Source organism: Bipolaris zeicola, assembly GCF_000523435.1.
Source record: "Bipolaris zeicola 26-R-13 unplaced genomic scaffold scaffold_194, whole genome shotgun sequence".
NCBI lineage: Eukaryota > Fungi > Ascomycota > Dothideomycetes > Pleosporales > Pleosporaceae > Bipolaris > Bipolaris zeicola.
Window position 1 is genome coordinate 27,515 of NW_006912243.1, and position 21,511 is coordinate 49,025.

A 21,511-nucleotide genomic window follows, 5' to 3' on the forward strand; every position below is an offset into this window, starting at 1 on the left:
TCGTGGTTTTCGCTCCTGTCTGGGAGTAAGCTTCTTCTGCGACATTTCCATCACTAATTGGTACTGCTGCGTCTCCGCCTATGCAGTCCTACAAGAGCCGCCTTAACACCCTATTCTGCATGGTCAATCGATCTCTATATGAGCTGATATCTAACTGCTCCTTATATATCTAACAAACTTTCTACGCTGTCCGGCTGCAGCAGGCGACACTTAACAGTGTCGTTAGCTGGCGCAAGTGCCACACCTGGTTTTATTGTCGTAAGTCTTTAGATAGCTTACAAAGTAAGGTTATTGATCCTTGCGCTGAGTGCTTTTCGTGTTGCAAAGGGCAACGGCTGTTTTACTCTCTGTACTGTAGATAACCGGAAAAGAATTCGGCCATTTGGTACGGGCTTATTCGGTGGCGTATTTAGATGCTGCTTTTGCCTGAGTAGGTTCATAGATATGGCTGGACTCAAGAGAGTGCTATATCAAGGGTATTTCTGTATGTAACAAAATTTCATTCGACAGGGAGCTCTACCAAAGGGTGTCTGGCGCGTTACAACTGGTCCCCCTTCAATTCCATACAAAAACATCCGTAATACCATAAATAAGGCTCGCGTCCAGGCAGCATCCAGGTCCATTCCAGTTGGGGTTGCGGGCGTTTGTAGATGGAAGTAGGACGTCGTACTTATCATTCCCTTTGGCTATTTGCATAACACAGGCATTGCCTTCTCCAAAATCGTACGTAACTAAGCCGCTATCCCAGATGTTGATCTTGTAGTAAGTTGTCTCGACTTCCCAGTCCCAATGAGCGTCGCCTGGGTTGCCTTGCTCTACTCCAGGCTGTCCACGTGGATTTTTGCCCACTCTGTGAATCCTGCCCTTGCACTCTTTGTCGTCAAATTCTCCGACTGATCCAAACGAGCATAGTTCGAAGTTGCACTCTGAAAGAGCTACAGAAAGCATCGAAGCAAATGCCAGTACTTGGACAGTAGTCTTCATTATCTTGGATATGCGAAGGTGATAAGATAGTGATGAAGATTTTTTAAAAGATAATGTGATGCTCTAGGCAATAAGATAGTTAATTGATGTCTGGTGCGGTGTAAAAATGAGATTGTGATCGGTAGGGCAACAGGCGGTCTTATGTAGCTGTCTTGCAATCAATTGCCGTTAGATCTCATGATATACGTTTGCTCACTCATCCATCCGTACCGCTATTCCTTGCAAACGCTAAATACCACCTCGTATCAACAAATCATTATAGTTCGGACATAACTATAATCTTGCCGTTGAATAGAGTGGAAGGCTTTTGCCGACGTATCTGTCCAATCAGTACTCCTCTCAAAGCCTCGGGGTCTTTTCATTTGCAGCTCCGTTTCCGTTTGCTAGGCCTGATCAGGATTTCCTTTTCTGAATAAAGATGGGAACGGGATTGAGTTGAGCAAAACAAAGTTTTCAAAAACAGAAACGGAGACTCAATTTATCGGCGCTACCATACAAAGATTTTAGTGCTTAGTACCTGACCCGCATACTCTTATTTTTGAGCGATATTGAGCTCCGTTCAGGACTGGTATCCAAGGTGACGTTCCATGTTGAAACCACCAAAGCTATCGTGGTAGCGTTGGCTGGTGTTGTAAATGGCATGGCCCAGGCTACTACAGCCAATACCTACTCGTCCTGCTGCATCAGAGAATCCCTTGGCTACGCACGGACTGTTCTTTTCCCCTGATCTTGCAGCTGTCAGAATTATGAACCTTGTTAATAATAGTACGTAATGCGCCCGAATGCATCTCATGCCCCGCCAAACACCAACGCGTGTCTCCACACCATAGCTCAATTTGTCTCTGAAATTGGTGCAGGAGTCCGAAAAGGAGAAGATAAAATGAGAAAGCTTATTCAGCACTAAAACTTGAAAATAAAAGCCCCTTCCTACGAAACGTGGTGTTAAAAGGAGTAAGTTTAAAGTACTGAAATGTCTTCAGAACTCGGATGTTACTTTTAGTGGTAGAGGTGGAGAGATTCGAACTCTTAGCCTTGCGAATTCTTTGGCATCGTTGTAAAAGAATTTTTGGGATTCGAAGAAAACCCAATGCGCCGCCCCTCCCTATCAATCTATGGAGAGCAAGAACCATTCTTCTTCACCGTCTTCAAGGCAAGTTTCTTCAACGTCACCATATTCCTCATCTTCAGCAAAGTACCTTGCATCCTTCAAGTTAACCTCCTCGATAATGACCGATCTCTCCCCTGCCTGTTCGTCGTGATTCATGAAACCCCCTTCGCCTGCCTCTTGAGACTTGACCTCTAAATCCTGCTCACCAAGCCACCTCCAACTCTCTTTTTTAATAATATGTAGTCGATATGCGAGGATTGTATCACCTTTGACAGTGTAATTTTCGAGGTCTTCGCCTCCTTTCTCCGCCTCGAGGCTACCTCCGACTGACGCCTCATTCGCAACGCGACCCTGTGCTTCTAGGCTGCCTCCTTTATTCGTCATGCGTATGTTAGAGTATCTCAGTCCTTTGGCAATCTTCAGCCCAGTAGCTACATACACTGGACCACGATTCAGAGCTCCCCTCACTTCTGCATCATCATCGCGAAGTCTCTTGGCATCCGCTCGCGTCGGATTCTTTTGAAGGTACAGGGATTCGATTTCATCAAACTCGTACTTGGTTTGAAGAGATTTTTTTGATCTTGCTTCAGCTTGGCCACCAAAAAGTTCATAGATTTTAGCAGACAAGCTTAATTTGACCGATGAATGGCCTTCGTGCGTCTTCTTGCCCTTGTCATAGCCTGGGCCCTTGATAATTGTCGGCATCGGATGAAGCATGGAGATAGGATCCTGTGGATTCTTCATATCGGTAATGATATTACCAATCTGTATCGGTCCCTCAAGGTTGTACTCAACATCCGGCGATTTGAAGAAAAACTTTCTCCCTTCCTGAAAGCCTGACATTTTCTAGGCACTTGCTCTAGGGAACAGAATGTGTTTCAAAACGCGTCTGTAGGGTCGAAGGGTTGTTTGGAGTAACAGCCGATGCAGTGAGAAAAGATCTTACGTTCGTGTTTTGGCTTCAAAGCTTGATATCTACGCTTTCAAACATATAGATGGGTCAGAAGACGCAAGCTGAAGATGTATTGCTAAGCTATGCAGCCTGACGTGGCAAGCGGGGTTGCATCGTGTACTAATATGGCAGCCTTGGCCCAGCGCTTTGGAAGCATGCGTTGATGATGTAAATGACAGTCATCATTCTGCTCCATATTGAATGGCTACTGTATTCGAGATTTGGAGCAGACACTAGTCATAAGGCTCTTGAGATGATCCAAGTCATTGTACACATTCTCAAGAGTCAGAAACCGTTTCTGTGTTTCGGGCCTTGTCGCAATCTCGTCCAATAGCTTCTCAAATCCTGCTTTCTGCTTCAGATATTGCCATTGACCTGTGGTATCACAGTTGTTGACATATGCAATGATGAGAGCGGCAATACCGGCTGCTATAGCCGTCGCTGGAGAAGTGCCGTTTCGTGCAATGAGTGCTTCCTTTTTTCCTCTTTGTGCCGTTGGAACATTTTTTCCAAGGGTACCATACACCTCAATTCCAACCTTTGCAGGGAGTGAAGCATTGAAGCTGCAATGTTGCCCTTCATGGTCTGTCGCACGGATTGAGAAGACTTCAGGAAGTCTTGCTGGAAACAGCTCATGTTTGCCTGCTCCAAAATTCGAAGCAGAAGCAAAGAAAAGGATGTTTTCATCACGAGCATGTTTGGCGTAGGCAATAGCACTTGTCACAGCACAGCGATCAGTATCGTGGTTCACCTGGACCCATCCAAGAGATGCCGAAACAATATCAGCCTTATGCTCATCTACCGCCCATCTTATCGCCTAAGTAACAAAGAGGTTAGTGTGGATTACATTTCTATAGCATGGAGTAATCTTAGACTTACATCTGCCAGGCGTTTCCGGCTCGAACTTGATTGATTGCCTTGCAGGTCTTGATCCATACGTGCTATTCGCGCCACACATATATCTGCGAATGGGGCAAGTCGCATAAGCAGAGAGAGCATGGATGTACCATGTCCATCTGCATCCAATGGTTTGACAGCGTTTTCTTCGCAGAAGTCTTTCCAATGGTACTGCGGATGGTTGGATAGACGATTGCTATGATATCTCCTGCGAAGGAAGGCGGCTTCAGGATCGTAGCCAGTATCTATGAGAGCGATTTTTAGTCTTGCTTTATCCGTCCTTTTGTACTCCCTTTGCAACTCTCTATACAGGTTCGAATCTGTGATCTTGGTTATCCAATTCTCGGACTGTTGGCTAGGTGAAATCAGCTTCATCTTGTGCTTGAGGAATATACAATTTACCTGGGATCTTTTTGGATACTATCCATTCCTTCGGTGTCCTCTCTACTGCCCTGAAGTCCCCCTTCCCTTCTGATAGAATTTCATTCTCGAAAGGATCTTGCATACTTTGCAAGAGGTTGAACAAAGGACGCGTGACCTTATCGAACAACATCTGACGTCGCTCAGCTAAGTTGATACGAATATTTTCCTTAGATTCAGGCACGCAATACCGCACCGCATTCCTATAAATTTCCTTGACTTGTTCTGAAGAGTCGAAATGAGGCCATTTTTTGTCTTTCAGCTGACTCTTGCAGAAGGAGTATTCAGAGTTTAATGTGTTCAGTGCCCTGCCTGCAGCACCACCTTTCGTACCCAGAAGCACTAGCATGAGCCCCAAATTTAGTATATGCGGATATGGGTGCCATAATCTCTTCTGCATGGTCGGGTAAGACGGATCCAATTCTTGGGTTTCAGATAGTCTTGGTTTCTCTGAGGTCCCTGTATTGATTGATAGGAAGGGTGTTTTTGCCTCAACATTTAGTGAGTTGTGTCCAGGAGTTTGAGGCAGTAAAACGATCGTCTCAAGATTCCACACACAATGCATCCAGTTCGATGAGTAAAACTGCCAAAAGTACTTTGCCAAAGTGAAGGCTAGCAAGATCTTGCTCTTCACAGAGATCATGTTGTCCTGGATGGCCCTCAACAAGGAAATTGGATCTAGGCTATCGCCTGGTGATCCATCAATATGGACTGGACTGAGCTGGTAGAAGCTATAGTCTTGCTTTCCTATTTCTAGCTGCACAGGTATAGCAAGATCGAACGTGTCGTCATCAAGAAGTGCGCATATATCGTTCAGAATTTCTGCATGTACGTCCGGGTCTTTCATGCTGTCTATTTCCAAGTCCAAACCTTTTGACGTTTCTGTATTTCTGTCCTTTGGGGCGTGTACAAGACTGTCTTTCCGATCACGAGTCTTCAAAGTAACTTTTGTGTCTTTCCTGCAGCCATTAAGCTTAGCAAAGCTGATCTAATTCGGAGCAAGAAATTGTACCTAGGGATCCGAAATTGAATCTTCTTCCAATCATAACTGCTATCGATGGCGAGAACTGACTCGAAGAAATAGTGGCTAGAGTTTCCGGCACTATCCCAACTACCGTTTAACCTCAAAACACATGCATGTTGTTTCATCAAATCAAATGGCTCTTTTGGATGTGTGCAGTTGCATGGTAGTAGTGCACTCTCGTAAAAGACTTTGTGCAGGGCATCTGTTGTCGTGTACGAATACTGTTCAGGCTCAAGCCTTTGTGTGATGCTAGTCTCATTGGCCGCGATGGCCGCACTTCCTTCTGCGTCCTTCTTCGCAAGATCTGCTTCGACATCAGCTGTGAACTTCGGATCGAAGGCGCTATGGATGGTTTCGAGATCTTCTGGGAGGGGTTTGACATCAAGTCGTGGAAGTTTCGGTTTCTTAGATCGAAAGTCGCTCCGGGCTATGGTCCTCCAACTTAAATATTTGATCCCTTCAGTTAAATTTTGCAAAGCCTGCCGAGGTTGGTTCTGTGAAAGGCATGACATGGAAGCATCTGCATATGCGTCGACGGCAACATCCGATTGTTTCTCAATCATAGTCCAAGAACTAACAAGATCATCAGGATCCATGATGATGATGATGCTGATCAAGATAGTTGGGTATCTGCGATTGCTGAGAAGATGTTGTGTTGTTGCCGTCGCCCAAGCAGGCAGCAAGTTGACCTAGCCTGCGGCTGAATGCATAGGCCGGACGGGATCGCCCCGCGTTTTTGGCCCCATTCCACTGATTTGCTACCTCACAGCCCTTGCACCTCCTCATCAATAAAAATTGGACACACCCGTGCTCACAGAACGAACACCAAAGTTTATGTTACAACTTCAAACGCAGATATTTCTACAACCACAACAGATATTAACATAATTTTTCAATATTTATATCGTAGTACTACATTAGTATAGTACCATGAAGAAAGGTGTTGATAATATTAAAACCTGCTCTTTATGCTGTTCTGTAGTGTACTGCTACCTGGCACTAGCCCTAAAGTAGCTTAATGCGAGGGTGTCTAATCTTTATTGATGAGGAGGTGCTTGGGTAACTTTGTGAGCTCGACCTTGAGAACAAACTAAACTTTTGAACACCACCGCTCTCGGAATTGGGCTGCTCAAAATTCAATTTCATGGACGTTAACGTGGACCATCCTCGCCCGATAGTTACTATATTCAGCATCACCCAGGACTGTCGCCACCTGCTACAACGATGTGCACGTGATGAACAGCTTACTGGAATACATTGGGCTCAGAACCGCTTGAGCGACTTCAATCTATGGGATGCGGGCGTTGGTGCGAGCGCAAAAGAGCAACACTCACTTGAAACCCGTCTGCGCGACGATGATGCAGCAACAAAATTTGTCATTAGTTCTCTCAGTACCTTGAGAACGTGGTTGGAGATATATTGTGAAAGTGTCGATGAGCCAAGACAAGATTGTGGCGTCCTGAGCAGCTCGACAGTGCCAGAATCCAACGCAAGGTGCTATGAAAATATCTCCGAAGATGAAGCCAAGGATAGCATTGAGCAATTGTTCCAAGTCCTTGCTAAACTAGGCGTAGCCATACGTCAAGCAGGTGCTGCATCTCACCTAAAAAATGCCGATAGTGGGTTTCATAAACGCAGAGAAGAGTACAGGGACTTTGAGGCAGAAATGGTGTCAATTCTTATCTGGAAGAAGATCCGACATATGCTCGCCGAAGGTCTAGAAGTATCTGGGGTACAGCAGAAATACGACGAAATGCAGAAGGAAATGAAGAAGCAGATCGAAGAGGACAGAGTGCCGTATGAAACACAGGCTGTGATCGAGGCGAATGCCAGGCGTCGGCATAGATTTGCGTTCGCGGTCAAGCGCGCCGACAAACTGATGAAACCATCGATGATAGAAGAAAAGAAAATTGTTTCGAGACCAAAAGGTGCAATGACTTTAGAGTCCGTTACACTCAAGGATGACTCAACACCACATGGCACGGTTCATCAGAAGCACACATCATCCGGAATTCAGTCAAATGCTGTATCTGCACAGCAGTCTACACTTCAGTCAGAATATTCAAAAAGCAGCACAGCCAAGTTGTCGACTCATAAGCCTGACAACCAAATCTCAGAACTCCTAGAAAACGATCGACCATTAGCACCGCCAACAGTAACAACCTCGAAGGTGGACTATCCAAGTGCCCCGAAGTTGAACCCGAATGCGAACCTATTTACCTGCCCGTATTGCCGAATAACGATTCCAAAGGCTATGGCGCAAGGTTCGAGATGGGTGTAAGTTGCCAATCGCTTGACAATGTCATTGACTAATACTATCAGGAAACATGTTTCAGATGATTTGAGGCCCTACACTTGTTATTTGCCGAGATGTCCAGAAGTCCAGCCGCTCTTTGCTACTTTTCAAGCATGGAAAATACATGTCTTTTCTGGGCATAAAAGTCTTCCTAAATGGGAATGCATGCTTTGTGACCCTGCGGATATATTTTCAGACAAGGACTCGTTTACCAAACACGCTCAACTGTGTCACAGTGACGAACTCGAAGGAGAAAGCGTCGACGATTTGGTAGAAGCATGTGAGTTTGTGGAAGAACCGATCTTGGATAAATGTCCAATATGCTCCATACACGAAGATACCTGGTTGAAGAAAAGAGCTTCATACCAACATTTCGATTTGCGGAACTCGACGTTCATCGAACACATCGGGGCTTGCATACACGAATTTTCTCTACTAGCTTTACCGACGTCTGCCATTGAGGACGCAGTGAAGGAAAGGAGTGCAGCTCCGACAGGTGCCTCAAACCTTGATAGTCGCTCATCATTGAGCTCGCTTACCTTTTCCGATCGTGGACAGGACTATCCTGGGTTTGATGAAGTCGATAAGTCGCGTCTCGACAAGCTTGAGCTACTGCCTCGGGAAAGGATAAACAGCTGGTTTACCAACCTAGGGGCGGCAGGTGGACCATTTGAGTCTTCATTAGATGATTTTCCTCTCCTTAGCGACCACGACACCGACGAAGACGAAGATGAAGACGAAGACGAAGACGAAAATTCACTATTGGCCCTTGTTTTTGATAGGCTCGTGAAAAGCGCTTTTGAAAGCACTCCTTTCAGATTCTTGCCAGAAGGTGTCATCCACGACCTCATTACAGAAGGCATTATCCGAAAGACTTTACACGTAACAGAACCCCCGTCAGAGGAAGATGATGATATGATAAACTTCATCAAAACGAGGGCTAAGAAGACTTTTGCTATTGTGGGACTTATACGTCAAGTCGATACCAGAAGAGTTATAAAGTTGCTAGAAAGTAAAGGTATTGATGACTCCAGACTCCCTATCAAATACCTTGGGGAGCTAGGGCGACGCCCCTGGGTAGTAGACTTCTATTATCATCAGTGGAAGTTCTTTGCTCCTATCTTTTCGACCCATAATTGTCCCAACGATCTAGCGGAATATGATATCCTGCCTTTTGTATCCAGAAATGAAGGATTCAAAAAACACTCGTTTGGGCTAGTCTTGCAGTATTTTCTTCATCGGAATCATATGGTCCCTGTAAGTGGTTATAACAGAGTTGAATTGCCAAAGGGCGGATTACTAATATCAACAGGCACTTTTGGAAGACACTCCATTCGCTGTGAAAGAGATAAAGGAAATGGAGGATGCGCCAGTCACAGAATTCTGGCAAAAGAAAGTTGAAGCCTTCCGGAATTTGAATCGACTAAACCAGGAGCATATTGTTCGGTTTGTTACAGCTTTTAGGCATCAAACAAGCGATGGTAAAGCGAAATTTTTTCTAATGTTCGAATGGGCAGACGGCGGAAATCTCTTTGACCTATGGCAAAGAATGCCATCACCTATTCTAGCAGCAAGACTTGTCAAAGATGTCATTCAACAGATCCTTGGGCTTGCTAAAGCCCTAGAAGCTGCTCATAGCTTAAATAAGACCGGGGTTTCATATCGACATGGGCATATAAACTCGAGAGATATCCTTGTTTTCCATAATAACCGAGGACTGATAGGCACGTGGAAGTTTGATGGCTGGGGCGAGGCAAGGAAACACGATGGGGTCGTAGAAATGCGCCCTATCGAAACACGAATGAGACATGGCATCCAACGCTACGAAGCTCCAGAGGCAGTAATAGGACTTAGGTCTCACTTTTTCGACGACGCAGTAAGTCCTTCTCGACGAAGTGATATATGGTCTATAGGCTGTGTTATCCTAGAGATTATTATTTGGCTCTTATATGGGGAGTACGGAGTTGATCAGTTCCAAAGAGACTTGGAGCACAGCTGCTTCTATCAGATCTCTGAAATTGATGGACGAAGGCTTGCTAGGGTACATGACGTTGTGGAGCGTTGGATGAATCAAATGGAGAAAGACCCTAGGTGTAAGGTTGACACTACGGCTATCGGGGATCTTTTGGAGATTGTGCGAACAGGTTTACTCGTTGTGAAGCTTCCACTCAGGCTCAGGCAGTTCAGATCGAATTCACCTCCAAGGAACATCGGAGACTTTGTTTCTGTCTCTTCGAATACAGAAATCACTGATATAGCTTCTAGCGGGCTGGTTGTTGAAGGAGATACCATGGCCAATGCAGAGCTACCAGTATTCAAGCTCACCCCAGCGGAACCCGAGAACCTCGAGACTCTTTTAGAGCCTCCACGTGTGATTGGACAAGAAGCTAGATTTCGTTCGACTGAATTCCGCCAACGACTCGAGTACATCATTCAAGAGAACGAAAACGAGGCCTACTGGTGTATTGATGAACCACAACAATGAATACCAGAAGGCCTCTCTCTACAAGATTTTGGATCTACTTCTGCTACGATATATCACGGCAATGTTCATAGTAGTCCTGGCGACTTGATTAAGTTGATTATTCCATCTACACCGGAATTCTACAATGATGATGGAAGTTGTGTTAGCGAGGCAGCATGAAACTAGGCGCAGATACGATGAGAGTCTGCGCAACCTGCCTAACAAGACGTAGATGCACTCAAAAAAAATTCTCGAGAATTTATATTGTGTAGATATCTACAACGATACTGTGAAGGAGGCTGCAGAGCACGCCTTTGTTGGCCTAGTAGCTAGTTATACCACTTAACCCGCGCAAAAAAGGTAAAAACATAGAGCAAAAACATACAACAGCGGGGATTCGCCAGTGGTCACCCACCTGACTACTAGTCCGCCGGTCGAAGGCTTAATGTCTGGGGAGCGAACGGGACCCAATGCTGTACTTCGCCGATGGTCGTATGTGCCAGAAAAAAACGGATAGGTATATTATATTGGGGAGCTTTATGATTTTTCGGGTGTGGGAAACAACCAATCTCCGCCAAGACCAGCTCACAGCTAGCTCTTACAACTAGCCACTGCACTGCCACTTCTCACACTGCTACGCATATACACCAATGTATTAGTCACGTATACAAGTGTTTGTAGACGGTGCGGAGTTCATTCCTCGCAAACATGCATAAGAGGCATGTGAAACTGCGCATGGCCGTTGGTAACATTCCGAGGTACATGTAGACCGTGGACCTAAGCTTCACAGCTGCTCGAAAGTAATCCATGGTTACTCTTCCCGTGCATTCTTACAACACGATTTCCCCTCGTTTCTGTCATTTCTGTCAGACGCAGCCAAGATGTCAGAAAGCCAGCAATTGTTTTCCCGTTTCGTCAATTATCCGACCCCCAAACCTTACGACGTGCCGTACCAAGCCCCACCTCCAGGAAAGAACCCAGTGATCAAAGGGCCATTGCTGCACTACCTCGCCAATCTGTGAGCTTCTACCTCCTGTCAATTCCTCCGGCGCACCGACTGACCCGTCCAGCGTTGCGACCGTACCTCTGGTGCCCGGAATCCTCTGGAGCAATGCTGGCTTCAATACCCTGCGGCAATGCCGACAACTCGACGGCGTCGATGCGCGTTATGACCCAACCGTGATTCCGCTGTCTCAACCAGACGACGAAGCTCCAGCGAGCTACACAGACAAGTCGAACCTTCGCACACCATTGGACCACGCGTCGTCTAGCCGCTTTTATTCGGTCAAAGATTTCCACGACGGATACTCGAATGGCGCATTCACACCGTCGGACGTCATCGAACGCTTGCTGCCGCTCATCCGCAGAGATGTCGCGCAGCGCTCGCCGTATTCGACAGCGTTCATGGAAACCAAGGTGGATCTTGTCAGGCAAGCCGCTGAAGCCTCTACACAGCGATATAAAGAAGGAAAGCCACTGGGAATACTAGATGGTGTACCGTTTGGCGTCAAGGACGACCTGCGAGTGAAGGACTACAAGCACTATGTCGGCACAACGCATGACTACAGCAATGGCGGCAACAAGGAAACCAGCTGGTGCGCAAAGATGTTGGAGAAAGAAGGTGCCATCTTAGTCGGGACGCTCACAATGCACGAACTGGGCATGGGTATGAGGCATTCCTTTAGTTATGATATAAGCAATTGGCTAAACAACCACAGATACAACCAACAACAACCCTCATTGGGGTACACCACGAAACCCATACAACAGCTCCTACTACCCCGGCGGCTCCTCAGGCGGCGCCGCATCAGCCGTAGGCCACGGCCTGATACCCTTTGCCATAGGCTCCGACGGCGGCGGCTCCGTCCGCATCCCCAGCAACTACTGCGGCGTCTACGGCCTGAAGCCCTCACACTCGCGCGTATCCATCGCCCCAATGCCCAACTCCGGGAAATCCGTAACCGTACGCGGACCCCTCGCAAGCACCATGTCCGACCTGGAGCTTTCCTACCGCGTGCTCGCCCAACCAGATCCATCAACCTATCCCTCATCGCTCTTCGCTCCACCACGCAAGTTCTCAGCCCAGCGCAATAAAGTGCTAGGCGTACACAAACAATGGATCGACCGCTCCGACCCCATAGTCCAAGACTCGTTCTATCAAGCCCTCAAATACTTTGAACACGAACTCGGTTACAAAGTCATCGACATATCCATCCCCCTACTCACCCCCGGTCAACTCGCCCACGCAATGACCATCATGGCCGAAGGCGCAGCCGCCCACCGCTCCTCCATCTACGCCCTCACCCCCGCAAACCGCATCCTCATGAGCGTCGGACGTCAAACTCCTGCTACTGACTTTTTACTTGCCCAACGCCTCCGCAACCTCATCATGCAGCATCTCGCCGACCTCTTTCGCAGCCACCCAGGCCTCGTGATTGTTACGCCTACAACGCCGAATGCGGGGTGGCCAATCGATGAGGCAGAGCTCTCGCATGGCGTTACGAATGGCAATATGCAGATTCGCAATATGGAGTATGTGTGGTTGGCGAATTTTACCGGTGTGCCGTGTATTCAATTTCCGGTCAATTATGTGCAGGGTGTCAAGGGAGAGGGGCTGGTGCCGATTGGGTTGAGTGGACATGGGGAGTGGGGGAGTGAGGATGCGCTGATTGAGTTTGGGTTTGATGGCGAGAAGTGGTTGCATGAGGGGAGGGAGGGGGGAAGAGCCATGCCTGAGGCGTGGGTTGATGTGTTGAAGTTTTGATTGATATCTAGGTGGCTATATAACGTAGCATTGTGATCTGATGAATTCTTTTTTCTTTGGCAAGTAGATACGATATTCACACTACCTCAATGGCCTTCCATCCGTCACCTCGCCATAGGGGGGATTCTCGTATTCGCCAAAGCATGCAAAGTCGTAGTCGGCAAGCTCAATCTGCTTCTGCATGACCTTGAGAAACGTCTCCATTTCACACCATCCGTCGTCTCGCTGTCCACACTCGGCGTGGCTCTTGCCTAGTGGAATGGTGCGCTGGTTGAGGATAAAATGCACGTAGCTCGTTGGCTCGCCGTCGAGATAAATGTCGTCTTGATTCCGCTTGGGGTTGACAGGTGCAGGCGCACGAATGACTTCAATATCCAAACGCCCGGCAAATGGCTGCAGGTGTGAGAGGATGAATTCACGGTCGTGCTTGATATGTGTGGTGGGCAGCTTGTCGTTGAATTGGCGGAGGCCGAAAGCGACGAGGATGCTTAGGATACCGGCGTCGTGGCTAAAGTCCAGGTTGAGTGCTTGATCAATGGGGAATGTGACGGTGTTGTTGTCGAGCGTAACGTTGATTTGGGCAGAGGGTGAGGTTAGGACGTGGTGTTGCATGCGGGCAAGGACTTCTTCAACGTAGCCTGTGGCACATGGCAGTTAGTATCATGAAGAAGGCTGTTACTGTTTTATTCAAAGTAGCAACTTACCAATACCAATGGCACGACCAACAGGCGAAGCAAAGCCCGTGCCGGCTTGAAAGGTTATGTCAAGCGCATATTCGAAACCTTGCCATTCTTCGTAGGTGAAGAGGCCGCACCAGTGGGAGAATCCTAGAGAAACGGTTTCGTACGAACAGAGGGCTTGAGCATTGTCTGCAAAGTATCAGTTCAGAATCTCCAAAAGGGATTGATATTCCAAAGCATACATGTATCACTCAAAGTCCAGTCGAGATCACCAGTAATGTTGCTTCTGATCCTTTGATGGGCATCGTGGAGGTACACACCCACCCAATCCATGAATGCTACGATCAATCAGTCTCAGTCAAATCTCATGGGTCCAGTTGTATTACCATCCTTGGCTACTTGCCAGTTTGTATGATTACATTGCTTGTAACCAGCCAGCGTATTGTTGAACCCTGGCGCTTCAATGGCAAGCTCCAGTGTTGCATTCTGCGTCCATTGCAGGCCAAAGAATCCCGCAAGAAAGTATTCGGCTGATTCAGTCATGCGCCGCTGCGTGGTGCTCCGTACTACAATCTTGCTCCCGTTATTTGGGTACAAGTGGCCGTACTGATAGTAGTGCAATGTGCCAGACTGAAACAGCTCATATTTGCCATTTGGAACCAGAATTTCAGCACCAAGCAGAAACTTCCAATCGTTTAGGAACGAGAGAGGGCCATGGGCGGTAAATTTCCCAGCTGCATCTGTGAGCTTCTTTCCCAAAGTCCGTTCGGCCGCTTCACCACTAACTTCGGGATAGCGACTGCCGTGGCGATGGACCATGTTGAGCCATGTTACATTGGCACCAGGCGGAATTGAATACTCATTAACCCCGAACCCGCGGGGATTGGGAAAGTAAGGGCTGATGTTTGCCAAGCTTTGGAAGATATTCTTATTATCTGGATTTCCTGGAATAGGCATTTGGGTTTCCAATGGCGTATTTGGTATGTACGACACACCGGCAAAGGGCGCTAGGTTTGTCTGTGCAAGAAACGGGGCGGCACCCGTCTGGGTTGGGCCTTGAAAATGACCATCGTCGGTTACAAAGTAGTCGGGGATGCCAGACGTCTTTGTTGTTGGCGTGGCTGCTGTCTTCATCAGCTGCCATTTCCATCAGCCGAGCAATCACCATGGCACTAACGCTTTACATCTTGTTCACCATGGATGGGAATTTGGGCTGCATGGCCACCATCTTGTAAAAGTCAGCAACTCTACTCAAATACAACCAATTTGCATTGAAATGGTTCAAGAGCAAGACACGTTCAAGAACGCAATGTACGCACTTAGGCTGGCCGGATATAACGAGTTGAGCAGCTGCAGTGAGAGCTCCAGAATGCCGTGCATGGTGGGGTCGGTAGCCGCAAGCTCTTAGTGGACACGGGAGAGGCGGGTGGGTAACGTGACTTTGAGCGGCGAAAGTAGTGTGAAAAATCAAATAGTACGTAGTTGGGCGCAGATGACGGCTTGCACATGCACACGTCGCTACCGCTGCTGCAGTCGTCAAGGCCTCCGTCTCTCAACAGACAGAGAGCAGCTTGAGCTTGGACCATGTGTCGCGGATTTCTCGTGACGCAATCCCGTGGGCAGTCCAGCATGGTATGCCAGACCCATGCTGAGAACCGCCTCAGGATGCGACGGCCGAAGTTTGAAAGCGCCATACACGGGAACGAAGCGACTTGGAGTAAGATGGGTACTCGAGAAGGTCTCCTACGGCGATGCTTACCATAGATCCGGGTTGCCGAGCCCGTTGCAGATACGAGCCCATTGTTGCGGTACCTGACCGGGATGTTGGACTACGTATTGTGGCTGCCGTCCATCACAGTAGTAGTGCTCAAGCGATAGAAGGTAACTTGATGGTAGTGCTGTTTACTTGCACGAACATGGCACTAGACGCCTTGTAGCGCAATTGCACATGCGAGTGACCATCTCTAGCGAGAGACCTGCCACGATCGAAGAAAAACGAGCATGGCACAAGGCAACTCAGCACAATTGCTCGCTGTATATGTACGCATACAGGCATATCGTACACATGTGCTTGTTGGGATGTGAAGCTTTGTCGATTTCAGATTTGCACCGACCTGTAGGTGGACATGGATTGTCTTCCCGCTGTCCACTTTAAATAGTAGTCTACCACGCGGCAAAGAAAAAAATCTGCGTTGTGTGGCCAAGACTTGAGTGGGCATGCCGACGGCAATCTCCCGGACAAGCCTGAACAACTCACAGGTTTCAAGACGGCTTGTTGGGCGATGCAGATGGATGATTCAGGTTGGTCGGTGGGGGGATTGAGCAGTGTCCATGTGACTACTATACTATCGTGGTGCAATGCAGGGTCCGATGGAGTCAGAAGGTGACCCGTCTTGGCCAGCAGAGCTGTGCAAAGCTCATTTTGGGCAGGTGCTTCACACGTATTAGACACCAAAGGGGCCAAAAAGAGGTACATGCATCTTCAGCTCCACTGGTGAGATGTGTTGGCAACGGCGTTGCATACATGGACATGTATGTGTATGTATATATATGGAGGAGCTGCTGGCAAGGTGGAGAGTCGGACGGACCAACTTGATGACTCTTGTCGTGACGTTGTCGAGTTGGAAGAGTGTCCGAGAGACACTGGGAGAGGGCGGGTAGGTAGCAAGCACACGAGAGGACAGAAGCTTTCCAAGCGGTTGAAGCTAAGAGAGTGATACGCCCGGCCAAGTGAATGCGGAGGAGGGCCACAGTTGGTATAAGGTGGAGGGCTATAGGGGACGCGTAGTCGCCGGTGGTTCTGCGGTGCTTTGTATCCAAGTCTTGGGACCTGTCGTAATGCCATCTCGACATGCATGACTTGCAGCACGACAGGTCAGTTACGGCTTTGGTCGCCGTTAATCTGCAACAGTGGCAGCAACAGCGGCATCCCAAGACAGCATTGGCGATGCAGCCCTACCGGAGATATTGTCCAATGACTCCACAGCCAATGGCACGGCGGCACTTGAGGGGCTAGTGGTTGGCTTGGAGGAGTAGATTAGTTGCTCTATTGGGTAAATTCGATAATTTCAGGTGTTTTGAGAGTTGCGTGATTGCAAGCTCCAACCCGCCGTCGGGCCGACTGTGGTGTCGGGGTTGTTGGTGGTGGTGGTGGGAAGAAGCCGGATAGCGCGATTGCATGAATCAAAGCCGGTGTGCTAAAGAACCACCGAAGAACGAAAAGTGGGCACTGCTAGGCACATGCCGGACCAACGATGGTGCAGAGCGAGCGGGGACGACAGGTTAGCAGCATGCAAACGCATTCAGCAAGAGCGTTAGGCGAAGGGGTCGATTTTGGCTAGTGCGCGTGCTATTTACATTGTAGGTGTGGCGCGCGAAGGGGGGCACAGGCAGGAGCCAAGTTGGGCGTGGGCGTGGGCGTGTGGACGTGGGCATGGGCACGTCACGGGACATGAGTTGTGCGAGCTGCGGGCATAGTTACAGTGGAGCGGCAGAGGGCAATTTGCAAAGCATGTGTGTCGGTGCGTGGGATGGGAGGGAGATCTGTTGGGTCAAGTCCAAAGTATAGGACAGGATGCGACTGTCGTCTGAATGACCCCATACTGATCGTCATTGACTCGATACATACTCGAGGCTTAGGCTGGGGGACAGACGCGTGGTGCAGGTCCAAGGGGTGAGGGGGCGGACCGACTCAAGGGTTGGATATGCAAAGATGGTATCAAAACCGACGGTTACCGAGCATGGTCCAAAGTTGGCGCTAGATGCATGTCAGCCGCTGCTGGTGTTTGCAGTCGTTAGTGACGAATGTATAGTAATCCTACTTACGACTCCAAGGGGCCGTGTTGCCGAACGATGGTCGGGGTAGCAGAAACAGCGGTGACCATGTACATGTGTACATGCTATTAAAGCATCATGTCGGTAAGTGTGTGCAGTAGCATGCACATGTAGTGTTTGCAGCGTTCACTCAGAGTGCGGTAGAGCACGAGTAGAGGGGCTAGTGAGATGCGGATCGCACCGGGGAGGTGGGCCAATCTGCGTGGTGAAACGACCTGTCGACAATGGAAGAGATGGCTAAGCCAGTCAGAAGCGTGGGGAGGGAGGCTTTTTTTGTTTTTTTCCTGACTTCACGTTTGGACGTTGAACGTCATGATCCTAGGGATCGGCAGGCGGGCACAATGAGGGACAATTTGAGGTAAGCGGGCGGGGGGCGGGAAAAGTTCCATCCAGTCAATAGATGGAATGTGCGGCAGTAGTTGGAGCGAGTTGGAGAGCAGATGATTTGGCTTGAGCGGGCGCAGGCTGAATGGAGCAATGGAGGCACAGCGAGCGGTCGGGTCAGCGTCCGGGGTCGGGCAGGCATGGGTTGATCAAACACCAATTTCGTCATTGGCCGTGGCGGCGTGTGCGGAGTCGGGGAGACGGGGCATGTCGGTGATTTTGTACACAGGAGAGGGAAGGGGAGAGGTACACGGACATGTGCAGTGGGTGGTTATGTAAGTCGACTAGTATAGTTACTTGGTATGGTGTAGTGTAGTGTAGCGTAGTGTAGCGTAGTGTAGTAGATGAGTGGTGCGAGGCAGTGCGGAGGAGTGCAGATGTGGCGTCGTCGACTGGCAATGAGGGACGGATTGGTTACGACGGGATTTGGGAGAATGCCATCAAGGGCAAAAGTGGCAGGCAGTTGCAGAGGCCGCCGCAGGGTCCTGAGCCGATCTTGTACACGTCGAGATTGGGCGTGCATGGCCGACAAAACACAGAGTCAACAATGGCGGATCAGCGGGCCAAAGCCAATCAAGCCCGCCGTCGAGTGTGCGCGTGGCCACAACGACCCGCAAATGCCTTGGGGCGAGGAACCGGTGTGGATGAAAAGGACAGTCTGCACGCTGGGTGGGCAGGTGCAGGGCGGTGCAGTGCAGTGCAGTGCAGTGCAGTGCAGTGCTGTATACATGTGTGCGGGTGCCATGTAACGAGTACATAGTAGCACCAGATACGGGGTACCAATGTAGCAATGTACCTATATACATACATACATAGATACTACACCACAGAATCGTCATGGTAGTAGCTAGCAGACAGAGTTTGGGCGGCTAGCGGAACCCATGGCAGCGTTCGGTGGTGATGTCAGCCAGCCGCAAGGGGAAATTGATCGGTGTCGCCCATGTCGGCCGTGTCGTGCACAAGGCTCAGACGACGTCATGGCCCTTTTCTCTCTCTCTCTCTCTCGCCCTCGCCCTCTCCCACCGGCTGCCGTCACCACCACCGCTAAGCCTTTGCGCACCAGCCTCGTCGGGCCCCTCCCAACTGCTGCCAATACTAATGCTAATCCCATTACTACCATACACTACGTACTCCCCGTCTCATCACTTACGCGCATGTCCATATTTACATGCGTCGTCCTGCTGCTGCTGCTGCCACTGGCCACTGACCACTGCCCGTTGCCCAATCCCCTCTCACACCCACTTTACCACTCCCCTACCCCCTCGTGGCCACAGCTGTTCCGCCATCTCATACGCTAATTGACCGCTTCAACTCATCCGACTCCTTGGGGTGGGTGCGCTGCCCCTGCCCTTGTCTTTGAGCTGCCGATCGTCGCACCACCAAGCTGCTGCTATTGCTGCTGGTGCTACGGTTGCTGCTGTGCCAGAGAATCGTCGATAGCAATCAAAAAGCAAATCAACCTCACAGTCCACACGCTACACACTCATAGGCTGCCGCCGCCGCCGTCTCTGCCCCAGGCCTGCGCGACACGCCCGGTCACGAGGCGGGTGCCGTCATCAAGGGCCAGTGCTCCGCCCGCCATTGAGCATTTTGCCGCCGCCGCACCCCCCGGCCTCGAGGTGGACAGGCCGCTGCCATCGCAGGGATTGTCGTCTCGGGAGACCCTGAAGCATCATCGGGTTTAGCTCCTGACCAGGGCTCCACTACTCTAGCATCCTTCCACAGCGACCGTGTGCCTCTGCCTTGGCTTGAACCCACCCACGGCATCCTCTTGCCGGTCCTCGCCCACCCGTCTCCGTCTCCGTCTCTAAACCTACACCTCGAGAGCCGCACTTCGACTGTCCCGTGCAATGATCCCACACATTTCCCTCTCTTCCTACCCGCCTCCTTGCTCCCCGAACGACGCCTCTCTCGCCTACCATCATCATCATCATCACCACCACCACACTCACAGTCAGACCGACACCATGTCGACCTCGTCGTCAAACTCGTCAGTCAGCGAAAAGGACGTGGCTGCCGACCCCACCCTCCAGCCCAGGCCCCGTCTCGGCAGCAGAAAGTCGAGCGGCACCATCATAATACCCCGCGACAGCCCAAATGTCGAAATGAAGGAAGAGGAGGAAGAGTATGATGACGGCGATGCGCGCACAATGAGTCCCCGTCGCAGCAGCGAGGAAATTGAAAAAATGGGTCAGGATGCTCGACAGGCCCTCATAGAGTGAGTCCTTCTCCTCTCCTCCCTCTACCCGCCGCCATCGGCTAACCTGTCCTCGCCAGACAAGCAAAAGCCCTGCAAGCTAGTCTCATGGAAATTGTCGACCGCGTTGAAGTTGTCAAGAGCGAACACGAAAAGCTCGAGGGCGGCAACAAGTTCCTGCAATCGTATGTCGCTCCTTCCTCGCCTACCACGTGGCACTGTATTGACCCACTCTAGATATATTGGCGAACTCATGCAAACAAGCAAGCTCACCTCCGCCGGCGCTGGAAAGGCCACAAAGGTCAAGGGCAAGGGCAAGCCCATCAAATAACAATCAGAGCTCGTCCACACTCACACGCGCCCGGTGAGCCTCTACTGTGTCGGCCTCCCTCCCAATCCTCGACTCATCATGGACTCCACGCGCCTATCCAACCCTCACTACCACGCAATCATGATGGTCTACTGTCTAACATACTGACCACCATGACCGCCCGCCGCGCACATACATCTATCCATCTATCCTTCCAATACACACGACACTCACATGTTGACCGCGTTTACGAGCATCTGCATAGCGGTACAGGCCTGGGAATCGGCGTTCATCATCATCGTCATCATCGTTCCAACTTTCCATTCAGCCTACAGCTTCTGTCTTACCACCTTACGACAATAATCTCGACTGGGCTCTTGCTTGGCCTGTTGCTTTGTCGCTCAACTTGATTTCTTTTCTGCGCATATACCACGGCACAATTGCACCCGCTATATCTTGGGTCTTTGCAATTGCTGGCTGACACTTTTGATTTTTTAAACAACTTTTTTGTTGCGTCATGACCAAATTCGCGGTGTTCTTGGGAGTTGTTTTTGTTTTTTTTGTTTTTTCTGGTAATTCGTTTCTATCCCACAGATGGCGCATGGCTCACATGACATGCACATTGTTTCTTTTTTCCAACGCTCCAACGGGAAGAAGAATGCTTTTCTTTTTAGAGACCAAGCCTTCAACCCGGGGGATTGCTTGCAAGCATGCTTAAGATGGAGAGAGAGAGAGACAGCGAAAGAATATTCATTTGGTTAGGCAAACTATATTTACTGGAGAAGGGGGAAATGGCGTTTTAGGTCAAGGCTTTTTTTTCTCTCCTCCGGAAGAGTAGAAAAGCCAAGGAAAACCTTATTTTTGTTTTGACAGGAGCTTATATTTTTTTCCGTTGGCTTTTTTTTTGCACAACTTTTGGGCAGATTGGAATAAATCACATATCCATCTGATTTGTTTGCATAAGTTTTGTATTCGTCAGGATCCTGGTAAACATGTACTACTTACGTATCCACGTGTGCCCCCCCCCCCCCTATGTATATCCTTATTTCCTATATTATAGTTACCAATTATTGATTGTTATTGTTTATAAATTATAGGAGGGGCAAGTAATACCCTCCCCCCTTCTCACGTCATCTCTCTTCTTTGCTCTCAAGTCACACATGCTCCCCCCCCCGCCCCCCTGATTATTTTCCCCGA

General features: G+C 49.3%; 9 protein-coding genes across 9 annotated transcripts; 5 read left to right on the plus strand and 4 right to left on the minus strand.

Annotated features, from left to right (window-relative positions):
- Nucleotides 1–555: 555 nt before the first annotated feature.
- Nucleotides 556–984, minus strand: COCCADRAFT_39930 (uncharacterized protein; the record flags this gene model as incomplete). The annotated part of the gene is made up of 1 exon (XM_007717762.1): nt 556–984. The coding sequence occupies one exon, from the start codon at nt 982–984 to the stop codon at nt 556–558; it is 429 nt and encodes a 142-aa protein (XP_007715952.1).
- Nucleotides 985–2,089: 1,105 nt separating this feature from the next.
- On the minus strand, nt 2,090–2,935 carry COCCADRAFT_8094 (uncharacterized protein; the record flags this gene model as incomplete). The annotated part of the gene is made up of 1 exon (XM_007717749.1): nt 2,090–2,935. The coding sequence occupies one exon, from the start codon at nt 2,933–2,935 to the stop codon at nt 2,090–2,092; it is 846 nt and encodes a 281-aa protein (XP_007715939.1).
- Nucleotides 2,936–3,594: 659 nt separating this feature from the next.
- COCCADRAFT_65408 (uncharacterized protein) lies at nt 3,595–4,214 on the minus strand (the record flags this gene model as incomplete). Its single annotated transcript, XM_007717763.1, has 2 exons — nt 3,595–3,861; nt 3,924–4,214. Coding segments are annotated over 2 exons (558 nt in total), but the record flags the coding sequence as incomplete, so codon positions are not given.
- Nucleotides 4,215–6,529: 2,315 nt separating this feature from the next.
- On the plus strand, nt 6,530–6,778 carry COCCADRAFT_105743 (uncharacterized protein; the record flags this gene model as incomplete). The annotated part of the gene is made up of 1 exon (XM_007717764.1): nt 6,530–6,778. A coding segment is annotated over one exon (249 nt), but the record flags the coding sequence as incomplete, so codon positions are not given.
- A 2,287-nt stretch (nt 6,779–9,065) lies between these two features.
- Nucleotides 9,066–9,848, plus strand: COCCADRAFT_78440 (uncharacterized protein; the record flags this gene model as incomplete). Its single annotated transcript, XM_007717765.1, has 1 exon — nt 9,066–9,848. A coding segment is annotated over one exon (783 nt), but the record flags the coding sequence as incomplete, so codon positions are not given.
- Nucleotides 9,849–11,026: 1,178 nt separating this feature from the next.
- On the plus strand, nt 11,027–12,909 carry COCCADRAFT_8097 (uncharacterized protein; the record flags this gene model as incomplete). Its single annotated transcript, XM_007717750.1, has 3 exons — nt 11,027–11,163; nt 11,216–11,811; nt 11,864–12,909. The coding sequence occupies 3 exons, from the start codon at nt 11,027–11,029 to the stop codon at nt 12,907–12,909; spliced, it is 1,779 nt and encodes a 592-aa protein (XP_007715940.1).
- Nucleotides 12,910–12,990: 81 nt separating this feature from the next.
- Nucleotides 12,991–14,969, minus strand: COCCADRAFT_105712 (uncharacterized protein; the record flags this gene model as incomplete). The annotated part of the gene is made up of 6 exons (XM_007717766.1): nt 12,991–13,547; nt 13,614–13,778; nt 13,832–13,927; nt 13,976–14,710; nt 14,767–14,817; nt 14,909–14,969. The coding sequence occupies 6 exons, from the start codon at nt 14,967–14,969 to the stop codon at nt 12,991–12,993; spliced, it is 1,665 nt and encodes a 554-aa protein (XP_007715956.1).
- A 2,678-nt stretch (nt 14,970–17,647) lies between these two features.
- Nucleotides 17,648–18,651, plus strand: COCCADRAFT_29240 (uncharacterized protein; the record flags this gene model as incomplete). The annotated part of the gene is made up of 4 exons (XM_007717753.1): nt 17,648–17,781; nt 17,888–18,082; nt 18,144–18,476; nt 18,624–18,651. The coding sequence occupies 4 exons, from the start codon at nt 17,648–17,650 to the stop codon at nt 18,649–18,651; spliced, it is 690 nt and encodes a 229-aa protein (XP_007715943.1).
- A 1,006-nt stretch (nt 18,652–19,657) lies between these two features.
- COCCADRAFT_105729 (uncharacterized protein) lies at nt 19,658–20,335 on the plus strand (the record flags this gene model as incomplete). Its single annotated transcript, XM_007717767.1, has 3 exons — nt 19,658–20,025; nt 20,085–20,189; nt 20,242–20,335. The coding sequence occupies 3 exons, from the start codon at nt 19,658–19,660 to the stop codon at nt 20,333–20,335; spliced, it is 567 nt and encodes a 188-aa protein (XP_007715957.1).
- Between the last annotated feature and the right edge of the window lie 1,176 nt (nt 20,336–21,511).